This window comes from Crocodylus siamensis, chromosome 4 (genome assembly GCF_052110815.1).
Source record: "Crocodylus siamensis isolate JL-2025a chromosome 4, ASM5211081v1, whole genome shotgun sequence".
NCBI lineage: Eukaryota > Metazoa > Chordata > Crocodylia > Crocodylidae > Crocodylus > Crocodylus siamensis.
Genome location: NC_143398.1, coordinates 214,879,179 through 214,900,485, shown reverse-complemented (window position 1 = coordinate 214,900,485; position 21,307 = coordinate 214,879,179). Strand labels below are relative to the sequence as shown.

The window sequence follows — 21,307 nt, the reverse complement described above, 5'->3', positions numbered from 1 at the left end:
AGATTATACCTGTAATGTTAAAGGAAGCACTATTACATTGAAGACAGATATTCTTGCTTCTGTTCAAACATTTAGTATCAACACTTCTGTTCACATTGCTTTTCATTTTGTAATATTATCTTGAGGCTTTGGGGGGTGGTATCAGGCACCAGTATTGGAAAGCTTATCTGTACCAAATATTTTCTGATCATTAAAGTTTAACAAATAGCATTAGTAAAAGATTCAGTTAAAATACAGAAGCAAAAATGAACCATAAAACCATAGGGTTTTTGCTAGGCAATGCACTATATTTAATAACATTCTTTTGATGAACTTCTAAATTGCAATTTTCAAGCTTTTCATCTTCTAAATTTTCTGCAATTCTTAAGCAAAATTCCATTTAACTTTTTTGTGGATTGTGCCTGAATACAGTCTCAGAAATCAGGACCAGCTTAGGCCAAAACATAAGACAACAAGGGCAGATCGTAGGTCAAGATTCACATGTGAAGACAGATTTCTGCTCTCCCACAGAAAGGCTGGTGGGCAGCTGCTTCTGCAGCACTGTCTCTCAAAACGATAGTTCCATGAACCTAATATTTTCAAGTTGTTTCATTAAGCAGACTACCACGTACTACAAACAGCCGTACTATCACAAGGAATTATCACAGCTGTGTATTTCTGTCCTGGAATTTTTATGTTGAATTCTTCAGCGAAATAGGAAGTACAAAAGAAGGAAGGGAAAGCCATGCAACACTACCAACAAATACTAACAAATGCCTTGAAGGAGTCCACAAAGGCATTTATATCCTCTTCCCAAGATTAAAAACATTTTCTCATAAAGGTGACCTTTTCTCAAAAAGGTAACTATTTATGGCGTTTGACATAATTCTCTCTCTCCTCAGGGAAAGCGCTTCTAAACTGAAATTCTAAACTGAAATTCTTCCCAAGATACATATCAAACAGATACATATTTGAACACTGTCCTATCAAGTCAAGAATGTTCATTCTCACCCATTTCACCTAGATTTGAGTACAAGACAAAGACTTTTCAATACAGTTTAGCATAAAAGAGCTTCCATAACACAGATTATAAAAACTAAGCATAACACTATTTAAAAGCCATGTTGTGGCCTTGCAGTACTATAATATGCTTTAGTTGGAACTGTGTAGCAGAGACCTAACAACGTTATTGAAGAAGTGCTTTAGGCAAGATAGAGTTCTATTGACTAAACACATTTTTATTCCAGCTGTAACATGATTAGGAGCTATTCTCACAAGTATGAACAAACCATATTATATCACCATAGTTGGGCAAGTACTATTGCCACTATTTTTACACTGTTATTTTTGTAGTCTCTTGACGGGGGTAGTTAATCAAAATCTGAATTTCCTCCACAAAATATTAGGGAAGATAGAGAGCAGGAAAACAAAGCCTTCTGATACAAAACCAAAGAGAAAGAAATTTTGCAGGTCTTTAAAGTATGGTTCTACTCTGAAATCAGACTATTGTTCAGGAGGCACCCCCTGAGAGTGCTGGTGCACCCCTTGAGAGGGAAGGAAAGGTGGGGGTGTGGCACTCTATGTCAAGGAGCAATACACATCGTCTGCCAGCAAAATGGGGTCAGAGGAGGGGCAAGCGGAAGTGCTCTGGGTCAAGATACAAGGGGGCTGTGGAGAGAGAGAGCTAATGGAGGGGGTCTACTACAGACCCCCCAACCAAGGGGAGGAGCTGGACCAGGAATTTTTGGGCCAGCTTGCAGAGGCACTTATGGCAAGGAATGTAGTTGTCATGGGTGATTTTAATTACCCGGATATCTGCTGGGAGGAACAGTCAGCCAGGTCGGACCATCCCAGGAGGTTCCTGGCCGAGATACAGGACCTCCATTTAATTCAGGAGGTGCACAGTCCCACCACAGGAAATGCCCTGTTGGACCTGGTCCTGGCCACAGGCGATGATGACCTGGTAAGGGGCCTCCAGGTCTTTGACCACCTGGGTGATAGTGATCATCGCTTGCTGGAATTCACCATCCAGCACAGGGTGTCAGGGGCCTGCAGCAAGGCGGTAGCCCTAGACTTCAAGAGGGCCAACTTCAATGAGTTGAGATTAGTGGGAGTGGCGCTTGGGTTCTTGAGAGCAGGGGAACTCAGGTCTCAAGATGAGTGGTTGTTCCTTAAGGAGACGATACTTAGGGCCCAAGGGGTGACCATCCCAACAAGAAGCAAGTGGGGCAGGAGTGCCCGAAAGCCCCCCTGGCTCACCAAGGCAGGGGGTCAGACTTGAAGATCTACACGGTCCCTTCTGACCCTACTTCTATGATTCTATGACAACCAGCACTGCCCGGTTAGGCAAGGGGCCAGGAGAGGAGATTCAATGCTGATTCAGAGAATCAGAGATTTGGACACAGACACAGCTTTAAATGTCTTTTCGACATACCTCGAGGTACTAGGTGCAGTTCGTGAATGTTGTGATGCTGGGGCAGATGAAGCATCTAACAGGAGTGCAGGGGGTCCCCACATGCTTGGCGGCGGACCTGGAAGTGGACTGGAACTACTTCCAGTCCACTTCTGGGTCTGCCGCCGAAGCGCTGGGGGGACCCCCCCCCCCCACAGTCCCTGGCTTGGTGATCAGCCGCAGGGGGACCCCGGATGCCCCCCCAAGGCCAGGAGGCATGAGTTGCCAAGCCAGGTAGCAGGGGGAGGGTCCCCCACACGCTCTGCAGCAGACCTGGAAGTGGACCGGAAGAGCTTCTGGTCCACCGTCAAGTGCCCTGGGGACCCCCCCTTCCACACTTCCAATGGGATGCTCCATCTGCCCCAGCATCTCAGCATTCACAAGCTACCTGGTACCTTGAGGAATGTAGAAAAAGCATTTAAAACTGTGTCTATGTCCAAATCATCGAATCTCTCCAAATCTCTCTGACCTGATTTGGAGGGTTCCGATTCGACTCAGAGAGATTAACAGGTCTCCTGATTTGATTCAGATTTGACCGCCAAATTGGACCAAATCTCTGCCAAATCGAATCAGCGATTCGCACAGCCCTTGAAATTATACTGTACTTATTATGCATGACCCTTAGTTTGTTGCTGTTGTAACTGGTACCAAATTGCTAGAAACCACTTTGCAAGTATGTAGGCAAGTAGACCACGTATTAACATATTGTAAATATGTTTAGTTAAATATTTCATTGCAGTACTCTGTATTTAACCCATATGATCTCTATGGCTCTTTATATGGCCCTCATTAATTTATATAGCGCTTGAATACCAGACTAGACATGTGCAGACCTTTGAACATCATCTACATCATCTCTATTATTCAGTCCTTCCTCAGAGCTAAAACTCCAGTTCAGGTCCTCATTATCGCCAAATACCATCTTGTTCCATTTTAATTCTCATTCTATTCAAAATTCTGCTGCCATGTCTATTGTCCTCATTTATCCCTTGACTACCATCACACTCCTTATACAGCTGGCCTTTTCCACTACAAAGAGATATTTGTTTTCACTTGTAAGATTGTTCATCATGCATGACCCAACTGATCATTCTCTGATGTGGTATCAAATCATCTATTCTCAACTCTGCCTTGCCAATGATGTCAATTTTCCTTAATAAACTTTCACGCTTTCTCATGCAAATGCTTACCCATGAGAGGTTTCCATAAATATATGCAAAGCAACTATGTTATTTTCCTTCAAATCCCTCATTAAAATATCATGTGTTTTTACTGCTGCTCATAGAAACATGGGATATATACCTGAAAGTGACCACCTGAACAACCAATATGCCCAGTCTTATTTCCAGCTGATGAAACCTTGAATTTACTTCAGAAATTCTTGTTGTGTGTTCCTAATTGCATGATCTTGCATTTTGTATGGTTTGCACCACTCAAGTTCCTCAAGGCAGTTCTCAAGGTCATCCATTTCCTGTTGTATGATATGCCAATCCTTCTCCCTTTCAAGCATAATGCCTTTAATTAGCAAGGTTCATTAGCACACATCAACGCTTTGTTCCAAAGTCTTTAAAAAATATTAAGATTGGTTCTGAGACTAGTGCCTGAGGAACTAGCAATATCCCCAGTAGGCTATTTTACTTAGGTGTGTCTTTTAATATTTATTTAGATGGTAAGTTTCAAGGCAGTGATTGCCTTTATGCTTATGTACAGTGCTTTACCATGTGTCCAGCCTGCACTACAAGCCTCTAGGTATGCTTTAATTAATGAAAAATAGCTAAAAGATGGTTAAATTCCATAAAATGCAATGCTATTTGAAACAGAAGTCCAAAAAAGCCCCCAAATCCTTACCTTTAATTTTATATTAAATGATGCTATTTTTTTTTCTTCAGTAAGTGCATACAGTTGTTTATAGTCAACAGGTTTATACTTCTGGCTGCAAAGACCATTTTTCACACGAACCACCAGCTTATCTATTTTGCAAATACACACACAAACACACACAAAAAAAATCAATCCAAATTGTGAAAAAACATTTTTTATTTTTTACATGTTGGACTCAAGTGAAATGTTTCATTAACATGAAGCCTGAAAACTATTTAATATTTAGTTATTTTATATATTAAGAAGTCCTGGTCTTCACAGCTAAAAATGGTAGTTTTGAAATTAGAAATGGTAAAAAGAGTATGACAGCAAAGATGATTAAGAGTATGAAGCAACTGCCATACCAGAAGAGACTGAAAAGGCTCCTTTGAATAGGAGAAGGCCAAGAGGTCTATAAAATCATGAAGGATGTAGATAAAGTGAATAGGGAAATGTTACTCACCAGATCCTAAAATACTGTTATTACAGGGCACCCACTACAGTTATCGGGATGCTAATTTAAAACAAACCAGCATATAGTTAGCTTGTGGAATTCATTACCACCAGGTGTTGTAGGTGTAAATAGCAGAACCAAATTCAAAATGCAATTAGAGAAATTCATGGAGGACAGATTCATTGAGAGTTCTTAAATAGAACAGTCAAGGCTCTATCCACTAACATCCTTACAGCAATGATGGTTGATGCCAGGGAGAATACAACATGGGATGGATCACTCTGAATATGCCCTGTTCAAATATTCTCCCTCTATAGCAGTGGTGCCCAAAAGATGGCCTGAGGGCTGGATCTGGTCCATGAAGCCGAGTCATCCAGCCCATAAAGCTCTTGACAAGTCTGGAAATTTGTCAGTGGGGGAGTGGTGACAACATTAATTGTCATGGCTCTAGGAGTTCTGCAGCAATTAATGCTGCCACTTCCCCCGCCCCCACTGCCAAAGTGCTGGAACTGTTGGGGCCTCATGAGCCAGCCTGTGGCTGGTCTGCATGCCCCACACACTCTATTAACTTGAACATTTCTTCTCTCAGTACATTTAAGAGGTGATCAGGAAAATGGTCAGCTGGATGCTGACGCCATTCCCACAGCTCAGGACACTATTAAGTTTTCCACAATAGCTCACCCCTCCATGACCTTCTTCCCCATATCTTTCATGAAGCCTTATATGACAGAAGACAGGGTTGAAACTGCTTTCATAGACCTCCACCTCTTCCTTCTTTGAATGAATATTCCTTGAAGGAATTAATACTGAGATATGATTCACTCATTCAGTAAATATCTACCCAGGAAAGAACTTACTCCAAGTTCAGAATTTTGGAGTACAAGACTTTGGGCTAGACTTCCAAGGTCCCTTCCAGCCCTAGTGTCTATGAAAAAAAAAGAAAAACACACCTTTGGACAAGTAGCATCATCTTTGTTAAATGCTATACAAACCTAAAGCACCATGTACGCAAGATTTCAAAGCCTGCAAAAAAGTGGTTAAAAATATAAAAGGTGGCCATGAACAACATGAATAATCTTTTCATAAAATCGTAGAAAAAATAGGGCTGGAAGGGAACTCAGGGAACAGCCCCCTGAGAAAACAATTGCTGGCTATCCTTGACAAGTGCTAATCTAACCTTTTGATACAACTAAAGCTTAGGTACATTTAAAGTGTGACTGAAAATATTTGAACTTTTGGCCCAATTCTGCAAAACTTCAATGCACAGAACACCCAATGACTTATATGGGAGTTCCATAAAGGGAGGATCTGTAAGATAAGGTTCCTTCTTTCTAATCTCTACCATTAGGTCATCTTGAATAATGAAACTTGCCCTCAAGCATTATTGCCAGTTCATTTTTTCATTTAGTGATAGAATAATTACATTGAAACATAAAAATGTACAGTATAAATATACCTATATCACTAGTCCTGTGAGTTGTAATGAATGCTCGAAGGTCCCGTCCACTCATTTTTTCTACCTGTTGAGAAAACAATAAATTAGTAAAACCAGAAATGTTAAGTATGAGCATTAACATCTAAATTTCTAAACACTTAAAAAGTCCTAGAGTTCCAGTAAAGAGAAGGGACTTTATTTTCCAAGGTTAAGTGACCATTCTGAAATATGAAGTCACGGGGGAAAACGACCCTTCACCACCAGCACAGCACAACTTTTGGTTACTACTGCTCCATGGGAAAGGAAACCATGGTAATATTGTATAAACTACCTCACAATTACACCAAATAAAGTCCAGGAGCTCTTTCATTGTCTTGAGACAATATTCATATAAACCTCCTTACTTTATTAGAAGAAATAGAAAAGTAGAGTAGGTATGCTAGTAATCTCTATTACAAACCCATCACATCCGGGAAATTCAATCTAGCTTTATAAAAAGGGAGTTTCTATTATCCCTAAAGATAGTCAACAGAGTTCAGATATGAATCACAGTTATAAAATGGCATACAGATGATTCCACATGTGGCTGAGAGTGGGTGTTTTATACTCATTTTGTACAAATGTAATTAATACACAAGTTACAAGGCAGTGAGGATTCAAACTCATTAGGTTTTGTACATTTGATAATACATGGCTATATCAAGCAGAAAACAAAGGCCTATTGATCAAGCCTGACATCTCTCAGTGTTCCTTGATTTATATTCTTCAGTCTTCACCGATATTATGCAATAGCACTCTGCACCGAACAAAAGAAGTATAGAAATGCTCAGAAAGCAGAAACAATATTTAGATTTCTAAAAGCCATCTATACTAAATTGATGGTATCTATACCATAAGTACACGTTTCACAGGGTTTTTATGAAGGTAAATTAATTATAATGTATATTAGTAAGAAACTACATGGGTGGGTATAATAAAATTACATAAACTGAAATTAACAAATAAACACAAAATTACTTACCTTCCCCTCAAGAGAAAAATACTATATGCATTATTACTTATAATAAGAATTTAATCCCAATTAATCCCTCATGCAAACCTCTACTTCTAAATCACCAACACCTCAAAAATGAAGTGGTCACAAAAATTCTTCCAATTACTTTCAATCTAATAATTTTATTTTGGTTTTAAATTGCAACCACATAGCACTTGCCCAAGTTCATGGAGATAAAATGGATTAGCCGTCCATGCCCACAACAGGCAGGCACCTTGTTAAACATTCTTGCCATCATAAGGTCTCATCTACACACCACTTTGTACCAGTATATTCAGTATATTGTTTTGTTTTTGTTAAACAAACAAAAGACCCCACACACAGCCCCTAAACTGAAAAGCTATACCAGCACAGTCCCCAGTATGAAGGAAGTTATATGAAACAGCTTAGCTAACTGCCTCTTTTAAGAGGAATAATCTATATAAAAAAGTACATTTATATCACTAGAACTGCATTCACACTAGGGCAAGTTATCCCACAAAGAACATTTGTTCCTATTAATTCCTAATTCATTATGTACTTATTACTTTGCTGTGATTGGTTAATCTGAAGTATAGACCATTATAATAAATTCTTAGCATTATGTGAGGAACATAAAACATTCAGTTGGCATGACATTAGTATTTTAATGGTATTTTAAAAAACGTATGTATGAACAAGAGCTTCCCCAAATTCTCCCTTTATAAGGCCAGATGTACACCATGCCTGCACAAATGACAAGGGGTGCTTCTCCATGCAACAAAATTGGCCTTTAAAGCAGCTTAATCACCTTCTTGCACCGCTTTAATGATGTTGCTGTTTGCACATTTGACGGCACATTTCACTTAGATTTCATGATGATGTACATGTTTGGCAGTGTACTTTGCTTTAAATGACTTTGTTACGTAGCAAGGTAAAATCCATCTGAGGTACTTTAGTTTGCTACGTCACGAAGCACAAAGCTGCATGAGGTACTGGAAACCCAGGTGTGCTTGGGGAAGCTCGGGCTTGGTGGGTTTCCAGCACCCTGTGCACCATTTCCACCGCCAGCACACCCAGCCGCCCTCCTGCCCTACCACAGGGGCAAGCCAGCTGTTCCCAGGCAGTCCCAGGTGGCAGAAAGGCAGCAGGGATGGTGCACAGGGTGTTGGAGCTTACCTGCCTCTCCCATGGATGGAGGCCAGCTGCCCGCGGGCCAAGCAGCCCCTGCGGGGAACCCCAAGCCTTCCCTCTGCGTTGGCAGCACCCCCTGGGATGACACGGGTGGGCTGTTAGCAGACAGGTACTGCCTGGGGGGTACTGCCACCACACAAGGAAGGACTGGGTCTCCCACAGCTCAGGAACCACTCAGCCCACTGGCAACTGGCCCCCAATGCTGCAGGAGAAGCTTGGAGCAGGGGAAGGATGGGTCCCTTGATCACTTCTTTTTTTTTGGTGGAGCCTGTCAGGGTGGGGGTTGGGGGGAGGGACGACAGGCGAGGCAGGTGAGCTGATCAGGGGCCATGACATACTGTGACATCATGCAAGTCCCTAAATTGAAACGGTGGGTTTTTAAACGATGCAATTAAAAACCCAGTAATTAAAAACCCATCATTTCAATTTTGGGAAAATTAAACCCCTGTCCCATGTACAAGCACCCAAAGGAAGCCAAGGGGATAAAACAGACACAAAAGCAGAGAATGATAGCTCTGCTGAAAATATATAAAAACCCATCTTTGCTAACAGAGCCATTGGATTTGCACAGGTTTAAGACAGGGCCAGAGAGCAGCCTTTCTTGCAGTATGCCCTTTAAACACCAGTTAATGTTCAATCAGAACTTTGTGCAATAGTTACTTTAGGTTACTAACAACAGCACTAATTTTCCCTTAGATGAGGAAACAGCACACAGCTGAGATAGACTGTAACATCAAAGCAGCTTAAGAAGCCGTGTTGAGATGTTTCAGGCTATACAACATTTTGACTATGACCTTACTCTCTTGGCAGGTTGAAATGCCTCCCTCGTGCCTGATTCTCCTACAATGAAGTTAAATAGGGCAACTGCAGGTGCAGAATTAAACCTTAAGAGTGGAAAATGAATAGAAAACTGTAAAATGTACCTCAAAGGATTTCATATCTGATAGTTCATGAAAAAGAGCATTTAAGTCTTAATCATGACTGTGACAGTATATATTTATCATTTATTTCAGAGTGCAACTATTTTGTACTAGTATGAGCAATCTGCTTTCAGGGACTGCTTTGATAGCATATGGTTTTGAGTCCCTAGTACTGAGGAAATCCCCACTGTGCTGATATTGGTCTGCACAGTCGAGTAGAGGAACTGTGATTCAGCAAATTTCAGACCGCATTCTGAAAGCTTTTCAGCCTACTTCCATTTTCATTCTTACAAGCATAAGCCAAGGGGGGAAAAAATAATCATAAGTGACAGAAATATCGCTTACTTCATCTTATATCTCAACCCTACTTCACAAAAACTAAATGTAAGTACTTCTGATTTTTTTTTTTTATAGAAAAGCCACTGCATTTTGTGTTTCAAGGTATAGGAAAGTGATTTTCAGCAACATTCCTCCTTTCCTTTTAATAAAGGGTATAATCTATTTTAGATGGTGGCATTATAATGTGTAGGAATAGGTATTTTGTATCCTTAAAGGGTAATTTCCATTAAGTTGCTGCTGTCTTCCATAATATTCTAAAATCTGGTTGTATCTCTCTTGGCTGTTGACACAGTATTGAAGAGACATATGGATTCATATATTCTGATCACAAATAATGTCACTTCTATTTAAAAAATGCATTTGCACCAAGAGTAGAGATGAGATAAAGCCAAAAAGATTAATCTTTAAAACTTTGGGCTTGCTTGGACTGCTAAGCCAACATAGTGGCTGGAATATTCCAGATTTTATGTATACAAAAGTTGCAACAGAAATACGGCGTGCATTATAGGACATAATGCACCTAATTAAAAAGCACAAGTTCCATCAACTTTAAGTCTTATTTCCCTTAGGCCTCGTCTATGTGGGACTGTCATGGCAGAGTAACATTTGTTCAGATTCAGTCTTTTTAACTGTTATTTAGTGTCCTAAGATGCAGTAGTTAGTCTTCCTTAGAAAAGGGCTAACTTCACTTTCTAGGGAATGTGCTTCAAATGTTTATGTGATACTTCTTCAAAATAGGGCTACATATTTCCTTTTTTGGACACTTGTACATTCACAACAACAACAAAAATGAAGCAGTCTTGGGAGAACTCAAACTATTCCTAAATTTGGATCAGAGTAATGACTAGTTTTAGCTCCCTAAAAATGTCAATATTTCTTAATTTTATTTTCATTTTAGCTTTCTTATTTAAACATTTCAAATTTTTCAGGCTGGATTCACATGGAACCTTGATTGTCATTTACAAAATGAAAGACACATCTCTCTCCCCCTCATACCACATAGCTCAGTAGCTAAAGTACTCACTGGGTGCATTTACACATTCATTAATGCACAGTAGTTACTACAGAGTTTAGTACTTACTTAATGAAGGACTAACTAAATGCGCAGTAACTAGTTACTACAGAGTAGCGCTGGCGCGCAGTTTCTTTGTGATACTTACTGCCTGTGCTGTAGCGGGGGCGGGGGGTAAGCGAGGTGACCACCCTGGGTGCTAAAGCGATGGGGCGCCAACAAGCACGGCTCAGTTGGGCCGGGAAGCAGGACAGAGCCATGAGACGGCTAATTTCGGGGGGATGTGAGGATAGGAGAAGGGTGGCTCCTGCCACTGCGTGCACTCCCAGGCAAATATGGGGGTGCATGTGCCCCCTGGATCTGTGTGCAGGGTGAGGGCAGGCTGCCACTTCAGGTTTTGCCCTGGGCACCAAACTTCATTCTTATGGCATTGCTTACTGCACAGTAGCTTAATAACACTAGCAGTAGCATATCAGCTCGGTTTTTGACAGGCACGCTACTGTGCAGTGGTAGTAGGCTACTGCACAGTAAACATTTTGTGCAGATGTGCCCACTGAGGAGTTCAACTCTCTTGTCTGAAGATTATTCTTACTACTGGACTAAAAGGGGACTTTTAATTAGCTAATTCCAGATAAAAGTATCTCGTGCCAAGTGGACAATCTGTCCACTTTCTTGACATTTATCCTCTTCCCCTCAGAGCATGCTCAAGATATAAAACATTAAATCTCCAGTTAATATTCTATTAGTCATGGGCGACTGGTGCCTCCTGGGTCTGGGGGGGCACCAGATTGCCAATGGGGGGGTGGTCCCCCAGAGGCCAATTGCCAAGCACCCCCTATGCATCGCGAATGCTATTCATTCTATATAAAAACCCAGATCAGTGACCAAACTTGACATCTGGGCTCCTTCTGCATCAGAAAGAAGCAGGCTACTGTGACTGGGAGCCCCCCCTGCTGACGGAGCTCCCAGCCACGGGGACCACATGCAGCCAGGCTGAGAGTCCCCACAGCTGACAGGACCCTGGGTCCTAGCTGCACCCCACGTCGCTGGGGGCAAAGAGTCCTACATCTGATGGATGCATTCATCTTAATAGAGGGTCCTGAAGAAAGATGTGAAGGAATGGTTTCCTGAAACATGCTTAAAAGATTTTTAAAAATAGATGAAAAATAGAAGACAGCTTTGAGAAAAGGGCACAGGGTTCTGCGATGTACAGTGTAAAAAAATCATTGTGGCGGAGCACCTTTTGTTGCTGAGGTCAAGTCCTTACCCCAGCCTACCAATGTTCAGCAAAATAAAGCACAACGCATCCTAGGACCTACATTTAAAGCAAACTCATTCAGGTTTTTCTATCTTCCCACATCAACAAGTCATGTGGAAGTACAGAAAGGGAACTCTTTCAAATTCACTGCCTATAGCAGAGTTCAGAGACCTATGGCCCACAGAGCCATTAGATGCAGCTCGCAGACATAAGGTTTCAGTGGCGTTGGGCAGCAAAGGGGGTTGGCAGCAGTCACTCTCCCTGTGCCACCACAGAAAGAAGCAGTGACAGTGGCTGGGTCCTAGTGCCCACCTATGCACCAGCCCTGGCCTGAACTGAGTCAATCTGTCAACGACTGGCTTGCAGCAATTCGTAAACTCGCCTACAATTTGGCCATGGCTCAGTTTCACTGGTGTTAGGTTTGCACCACCTACTTGTTTCCTGAAGAAAAACAAAAGCAACAGATGTGGTAGATATATTTTTTGTTATCTTGGTAAATTTTGGTACAACTAGGCTGCAAAATGTATTAAGTTGGCATTCTATCAATGACTTACAGTGTTTGGGATTCTTGATTGTAAAAAAAAAAAAAAATTGAAAACAAGGCACCCATTTCCTTCCTACTCTCAGTATCATTCAGAGCCCGCTCTGTGCAAAATCTCATGTGACTTGACCTATTTCATGGGATAACACAGTAGCATACTCCTCATGGAATAACAAAACCTTGATGAGAGGAGGACTGGCAGTTGATCTAACGCCTAGCTAGCTGCTGACCAATTACAAACACAAATGGCAAGTTCTCAGATGGTGCAACACCTTTTCCATCAATGAAGGCAACTCTCATTTTGTCTTTGTAATGCTGGGGTGGACTCTGCACAGTTTTCTCAGAAAGTGGTGTTTGCCTCCTGAAGCTCTGCCATCACAGATGATCATACTGGTTCTGCATCACTTGTCCATCAGCCACCACTGACTAGCTGACACAGCATAAAGGCAGTAATCCACTAGGTAAACTTTTGCCAAGCATGTATCTGGAGCAGCAACTGCTTAGTATCACCTCCTGCTTTGCCTTTTCCATTAAATGAATCATGACAGCATCAAAAACTTTTTGAAACTGCCAAGCTAATCCCACCCACCTAGGCAAATCCAAATGCATGTGCATCATCCTGGTCACATGAATGATCGTCATGACCATAGGGCTCAGCAGCATGTCCTCCATGCTACCTGATGGGATCCCTCCCCTGTTTTCACAGATGGGCACTTATAACAGAAAACATATTTTAAAATAATCCCATCAAAATGCAATTGATGCAAGAAAAAGAATCATGGGAGCTTGTTAGATTGACCTCTGTTCCAGAATACCTGTCATTTCCAGGAATAAGCCCATAATGCACTGCAAGAACAATCACGAAACTGAAGGGTGTAAGATTGCACCTGGGAATATCGGCCCAGAATGCTAAACAGTTAGCTCAGTGCCTGTTTTGAATTATGTGGGAAGTTATTAACAAGGGAAATTTCTCAAGCAGGTTAAAAAAAATAGTGTTGTGTGGACATGCTCCAGTTCAACAAGGTTAAATCATCACCTTAGAGTAAAAAAACGAATGCAAAAGTAACATACCCATGTAGCTAGGGCCTAAATCATTCAACTTGGAAAACTCCTGTACTTTGTTTATTGACCTACATCCTCCAGAAACCTTTACACATAATTCCTGAGCACATCACCACAACACATTTAATGGGGGGATGCTTAGAATTCTATGTAGGCAGAAGCTTTCTATCAACTAATTTCTTGTCACTGTTTTGCCTGGGAAAGAGATTCTTAGAAAACAATTTAGTAACTTAGTTATTTTTGAAGTCATTAGAAATATAGTCGTGCTCCAATTTATTAGTGGGCTGCGTGCATCCATCTATTTTGGTCCCATGTTTTTAAAAACATTTTTATTACCTTTTGATTAGCAGTAACTCATTCTGCATTTTTACTGTTCTTATCTTTGCTTTGCAGGACTCATTGAATATATTTGGTCCTCACTTTTTCAACATATCTTTAAATAGTCCTTTGTAAACAATGTCCACTCCTTCCTTGCATTCTTTTTCAGAGACATGATGACTAGGATGACCATGGATGATTAATAGGTAGGGCTAGTTATACTAAGGGTGTTTCACTGGTGTAGAAATATCAGTTAGACTGCCCTAGCCAAGGACAGATGCAGCTATACTAGTAAATGGATGAAGTCACAGGGATAACGGCATCTACATGTGGAACTTCTGCCAGCCCACTTAGTTGGTCAGGGATCACACCTCTTCATGCCCCCAACCAACAGCTCTGCCAGCAGAAGTCTAGTCTCAATGTACTGTATTGTACTGCCTGCATTTTTACCAGGAAATCCTCTACCACAGTGGAGATGCAAATGTATTGGTAAAAAGGTGCATTATACTGATATAGCTTTTCTTGTACAGGAAAGGAAATCAACTCTCTTAGTGATGGGGAGCTGTATTTTTCACAAAGATGTTTTAAGAGCCCATTAGAACCAAGGCTCACAACACAATGCTTACCACTTAGTGTTTGGACTCTAAACGAAGCATGCTTTTTTCAGACTTGGTCCTGTGAGCAACTGCACATTTTAATGCTAATACAATCATATTCTCACTAGCACTTGTCCTAGTATAGTTATTTTGATTTCAAATAAAAATCTCATCCCTAGGGACATGTCCATATCCACTCCCAGAGTGTGCTATGGAATGTGATGATGAAGCATGGCATGCAACATACACAAATGGTTGTAATGCAGGGTTATAGACATGCTGGATGCATGCCAGTCAGCTCACTGTACTGTGTGGAGTAAGCATTGCTTGTACATCACTATGCCTACTACCCAGGACTTCAGAAAAGCAGATTGACCCCCTCGGGGAACTGATGGGCAGGATCCCCTGGGAGGCCAGTCTGAGGGGGAAAGGAGTCTAGGAGAGCTGGTTGTATTTTAAAGAAACCTTACTGTGAGCACAGAAACAAGCCATCCCAGTGTGTAGGAAGATTAGCAAACATGGCAGGTGATCACCTTGTCTTAGCAGAGCTCTTCAGTGAACTTAAACACAAAAAATAAGCTTACAAGAGGAAGCTTGGACAGATGACTAGGTTGGAGTATAAGAATATTACTTGGGAATGTAGTGATGAAATTAGGAAGGCCAAAGCACAATTTGTGTTGCAACTAGCAAGGGACATGAAGGGTAACAAGAAGGGTTTCTACAAGTATATCAGCAACAAGAGGAAGGTCAGGGAAAGTCTGGGTCCCTTATTGAATGGGGGAGGCAATGATGATGAGGAAAAGGCTAAAGTACTCAATGCCTTTTTTTTTTACCTTGGTCTTCATGAGCAAGGTCAGTTCCCAGACTACTGTACTGGGTAGCACAGTTCAGGGAGAAAGTGAACAGCCATCAGTGGTTTAAAAAAAATTTAGGGACTACTTAAAAAAGCTGAACATGTATGTACAAGTCCATGTTACAATGCATCTGAGAGTGCTGAGGGAGTTGGCCGATGTGACTACAGAGCTGCTGGGACATTATTTTTGAAAACTCATCTCAATTGGAGCGTGTGTGTGGTGGGGGGAGTCCCCAGAAGATTTGTAAAAGGGCAAGTATAGTGGCCATCTTTAAGAAAGGGGCGAAGAAAGTACCAGGGAACTACAGACCAAATCAGGTTCACCTCAGTCCCTAGAAAAAAAACATGGAGAAGGTCCTCAAGGAATCCTTTTCTAAACACTTGGGGGAGAACAAGGTGCTTAGGAATCATCAGCATCCATTCACCAAGGGCAAGTCATGCCTAACCAACCTGATCTGCCTTCTGTGATAAGATAACTGGCTCTGTGGATACAGGAAGAGCAGTGGCCATGATACACCTTGACTTTAGCAAGGCTTTTGATATGATTTCCCATAATATTCTTGCAAGCAAGCTAAGGAAGTATGGGTTGAATGAATGGACTGTAAGGTGGATGGAAAGCTGGCTGGATCATCGGGCTCAACAGGTAGCGATCAATGGCTAGATGTCTAGTTGGCAGCCAGTATCAAGTGGAGTGCTGCAGGGGTCAGTCCTGAGCCAGTTTTGTTCATCAGTGATCTGGAAGATGTGATGGAGTACACCCTCAGCAAGTTCATGGATGACACTAAACTGGGTGGGAGTGGTAGATATGCTGGAGAGTAGGGCTAGGATTCAGAGTGACCTAGACAAATTGGAGGATTGGGCCAAAATAAATCTCATGAGGTTCAGCAAGAACAAGTGCAAAGTCCTGCACTTAGGACAGAACAATCCCATGCACCAGAACAGGCTGAGGGCTGACTGGCTGGGCAGCAGCTCTGCAGAAAAGGACCTGGGGGTTACTAACAGTGGACAAGAAGCTGAATATGAGTGAACAGTGTGCCCTTGTTGCCAAAAAGGCTAATGCCACACTGGGCTGCATTGGTAGAAGTGTTGTCAGTAGGTTGAGGGAAAGAATCACTTCCCTTTATTCAGCACTGGTGAGGCCACATCTGGAGTACTGCTTCTAGTCTTGCCCCCCCCCACTACAGAAAGGATGTGGACAAGCTGGAGAGAGACCAGTGGAGGGCAATGAAAATGGTTAGGGGGCAGGGGCCATGACTTCTGAGGAGAAGCCCCTGCCCGTGTGACTTCTGAGGGAACTGGGCTTATTTAGTCTGGAGAAAAGAAGGCTGCAGAGGAGATCTGATAGAAAATTTCAACTACCTGAAAGGTGGTTCCACAGAGGATAGAACTAAACTGTCTTCAGTGGTGAGTGTAAGGGGGTGAAGGAGGTGCGGGGCGAGGGTGACGCCGGCAGCGGCGGGGACTGGCCCGACTTCCGGGTCCCAGCAGAAAGCCAAGCACCTAAGTTTCCCCCTTCCAGGAACCCGGAAGCACCCGGGTCGAGGCCTACTCGGACAGATAAAGAGAGCCCAGCGGGTCCGGAGAGGGCCCCAGCGGATTCGGAGGCAGGAGCGGCGGGTCCAGAGTCGGGAGCGGTGGATCCAGAGGAGAGCTGGGGAAGAGCCGGCATTGGGAGAAGCACCCTGGAGTGGGTGCAAGCTGCCTGGAGACAAGGCAGGACCTACTGGGGCAGGGGTAAGCCCCGGCGCGGCGAGGAGGCCCGGCCAACTGACGGCGAAGACTCGAGCGGCTTAGCGCCGCGGGAAACGACAGCACCCGGCAGGAGCTGGATACCGTAAGTACTATAATACAAGGGCGACCACAGGCAGGGAAGTCACCGCGCCTGTGAAATTTGGGAGGACTAAGGGGCAGAAGGAGGCCCTGGGAGAGGGCAGAAGATCCCAGCCCGAAGTCTGGAAGGGGGTCAGCCCTGCTGCAGGTAGGGATATCAGGGAGGATAGCCGAGGGGCCAAACAAACCCCGGCTCCCGTGAATCCCTGTGAGGAACTTTGTGTTGGACTCTGTACTTTGTTTTCCTTTTGAGCATTTTTTTGGGACCAGCATCCTGATGAGTGGCCTGCCGAGGGGCAGCCGCTACCCGGAGGACCAGGCGAGGGTGTAGGGGAGGAGGAGCCCTCAGGACCCCTGGACTCAGCGGAGACGGAGTACCATTTTCCGAACTGCACGCGCCACAATATTGTGAACCCCAAGTTACCATCAAAGTCGTGGCAGGCGAGACTGGTGTGGGTGCAGTGAGGACGGCACATTCCCCTCCCACCGGGGGTCCCCTGTGAGACGGTCGGTCGACAAACCGCGCCCCTCACAGTGAGATGACAGAACAAGGTCTCAAGTTGCAGGAAGGGAGGTTTAGGCTGGATATTAGCAAAAAAAAACTCACTAGGAGGGTGGTGAAGCACTGGAATGGGTTACCTAGAGAGACGGTAGAATCATCATCCTTGGAGGTTTTTAAGGCCCAGCTCAACAAAACCCTGGCTGGGATGATCTAGTTGGGGGTGGTCCTGCTTTGAGCAGGTGGTTGAACTAGATGACCTCCTGAGGTCCCTCCCAACCCTTATTTTCTATGATTCTACCATTTTGAGAGTGTCAAGACTACACTTAAGAGTGAAGTTCTCAAGAGTCACGAAACTGAAAATTACTATGTCCCCAGTGATTTTTAATTGCATAATATTTCTCAAATGATTATTTTCCCCTTATATAATTACTTTGTCATTCTTATACTTTTACAGTAAGTTAATAAGCATAATGGTACTCTCTGAACCTCTCTCGCATAACATTCCTTACATTAGAAGTCTAATTAGCTTCACCAGTAGGTACTTTTATTTATGTTAACAGCGTTAGACCCTGTAAGTGCAAGGCAGATTAATATGTCATCTGGCTGTCCCAGACACAGAACAACAAACTGTACAGTAATACAGTAGCCCTCTGTTGGTATGAAATACTTGAAGCATCAAAATAAAGTACTTCTGTCCCAAATAAGTATCAAGAATGAATTGGTATTAATCCCCGAGGTCTCCTTTATTAGCTAATTTGGTAACCTTACTTCAGAGAAAAGATGCTTGTTCAAGGAAAAGAAAACATAAGCAACAGAGAAAAGCACAGTGTTCAGCTCTGGAAGTAATAGCTTAGTGGGACCCAGAGATTTCTCTAGGAGCTTTGAAGAAATGCTTTACCATCTCCTTCAGTTGTTCCTAATTGCAGACTAAGTGTTCTCCGTAGCTGTACTCTGAGCGCAACCTAGGTGCTCTCTTCTCCAAGCCTAGGTAGGAGGAAATTCTGTTCCTCTTCTCTGGGAAATGGATATTCTGAGCAGTTCAGGCTTCATTCTACTTTCTTGCTTTCTATCCATTCCCAACTATTATTTACATAGTTGTATTTTCCTAAGCTCATCTACAAAATTCCTATATTTTTGATATACAAGACCCCTCTGCCATGATGCCCAACAGAAAACTCACTTATCAATAACAAGTCTGAAGAGTGTTTGGGAATAACTGGTAACAATGAATCATCCTCCTACCTGTTGTTAACATACCCTTATATTATCACATGGTAACCAATCATAATGTTGGCCAGTCACCTTGTGGTTACTTGCCTAGGTTTAGATTGTGTACTTATAATAGTAGCCCTGTTTTCTTGTTTTAAAAACCCAATTGTAGGTACTAATAAGATTTTCTTAACCTCAATCTCCACTCATTTGATGTTACTGATAATGTCTTGATAGCCAAAACTTACCCTTCCTAGGGTAGAAAGAGGTGGTCTTTGGAGTAGGGTCAACTGTGCCACCATGTGTCCTGGCACAGCTGATTTGTTTCATTGGTATCTACAGATATTGGAGGGGTCATTGTAACTCAGGGTAAGACCCCTGCTGTCCTAGGGCTTCAGGGACACAGTCCTGCAGGACAAGTGCCCTAGGTGCCACACCCTAATTCACAATGTACATCTGAAAACAGGGGAGCCCTCATGCAGGTTCCCCCACTTCCACATGTGCACTTCGAATTTGGGCAAGGCAACTCAATAAGTGCACCAGGGGGATCTCCCACAGGGGAGCTCCCATGATTCGCAATAAGCACACAGACATTTAAGGTGCCACAGTATGACTACCTTTCTTCATGGCAACAGTTTTAAGCACCTGGAGCACAACAAGAGCCTATAATGTCTGTTTTCTTGCACCTTGTGCCACCCCTAGTGTCATGTATCTGTTACACTGTTAGTGTTTTAATACTTTTTCACACACTTACAGTAACTTTTGCTTCTCTGTCAAAGAACTAATCAGCCTAAACATAAGAGAACAAAATTTATACAGAAGCAATTTAGTTGGCCAGTTTTCAGTACTATTTTGGTACTGATGCAGACAATTGTTTAGATAAGAGCTCATTCCCTTCCAGTTTAGCTGTTCATCTCTTCTGCAATGAAGTCATAAGTTTGTATTTGATCTTAGTCCTTTTCAGTGAAAGTTATTCCGATATCATACATTCAGCATTATGACTTCACTGAAGCATCTAGGAGGAAAATATTCATGTGGACTGAGAAACAGCAAGGCCTGGTGCAAGTCCCTATTTTATGTTCAATAACTAGAACATGTAGTAAGACAAATCAAATGATAATTGAAGTAAAAGTAAAATAGATTTCTATTTTAAAAGAGATTGATGCATAGGAAAACCTTCCTCCAGTTAAAAGGCCTTCTAAGTCCAAATCCAGACACACAGCTTCAAGGCTTTGTTGATACTTCAGTACAGCCTCATAGCTGGAAGCCTTGATGTATTTTGTTTCCAAGATGCAAAGGGTGAATAAATCAAATAGACGTTGAGCAGAAGTCTTCAGTACACAGAAAATTACATGTTTCCAAAGATTGCCAAGTCAGCCACATCTACAGTCAGCCATGACTAATCTTTTTAGTAACAGTAAAAAGTATGAGGTTACCAGTCCTGCATTTTTTTGCTCATGTTGCTAATTTAGTGTTTCATTATTACTTCATATACTGTTACTTCTTTCTTTCCCATTACTTTTTGCAGATATTTATTCCATTACTATACTATAGTATTTTGAGTCCCCACGTACAAAAGGTTTCCTTGAATACAAAAATTTAGACACAATTCTGATTTACTTCTTTGGACAGAATTCCCAATAACTAAAGTTATCCAAGTGCATCATAATGTTACATTCTTAATTCGATAAAATAATTAAACACATGCTTAAACTGTAAGTGCATACATAAATCAAGTTTAAAAATCAATGGGATACAAATTTGCTTTTTTGGAACCAACCTCTTAAGTCCTAATCCTACTCTCAGTGAAGTCAATGAAAGTTATGCAAGCCACTTCAAGGGAAAAACATTAGGTCCTGAATGTGGTTACATTAAGTTAGCTCTACTCAGGTGCTTGGAAGTTCCATAACTTTACAGCTACCTCTTTCACATGTTAGAGTGGTATGATATCAGGTAGGTCCAGGAAATATATGAGGAAGGCAAGGATTTTTTTCTTGGTGCAATGAAAGAGATAACCAAAATGATCCTTGACACTAAGAGCATATTATCCTCACGTTGTCTACATTTTACCAGCACTACCAGTCACTCAACTAGCTTGTTTAATATATGTATACAATAATAATAAAGCCACTGGAACTTTTTTAACAGTAGTTACCAATGGAGCACCAGTGAGAACTTTGTTTGTATGTTATCTAGGGTAGGCACAGCTATGTACGATTTTTATTTTCTTCTTGGACTTGTCACAAACAAGCCCCTTGTCTTCAGTCCTGTTCTTTCAAATGCCTGGAGCCTTTAAAAAAAATGGTTTACTGACATTTGTCTAGTTTCTTTTCAAGTTTACGGACCTGTTAATTAATTGCCTTACCATTGTATATTTCCCTTTAGTGGAGGGGAATGTTAAAGTACAGTTGTGGGGATTCTTGAATGCTAATTATATCTGGGGAAACAAATGAGGGATTAAGGAAGGAAATCAGAATAAAC

The 21,307-nt window shown here is 42.1% G+C and overlaps 1 protein-coding gene across 1 annotated transcript in view; it reads right to left on the bottom strand.

Moving 5' to 3' along the window:
* The window catches only part of CCDC148 (coiled-coil domain containing 148), a 165,917-nt gene that overhangs the window by 137,215 nt on the left and 7,395 nt on the right, over window positions 1-21,307 (bottom strand). Inside the window, exons 2-3 of the mRNA XM_090041252.1 lie at window positions 6,202-6,265; window positions 4,280-4,401 (exon numbers count right to left, since the gene is read on the bottom strand). Of these exons, the coding sequence (XP_089897378.1) occupies window positions 4,280-4,401; window positions 6,202-6,256 (177 nt within the window). The 5' untranslated portion in view covers window positions 6,257-6,265. The remainder of the gene's footprint in view (window positions 1-4,279; window positions 4,402-6,201; window positions 6,266-21,307) is intronic.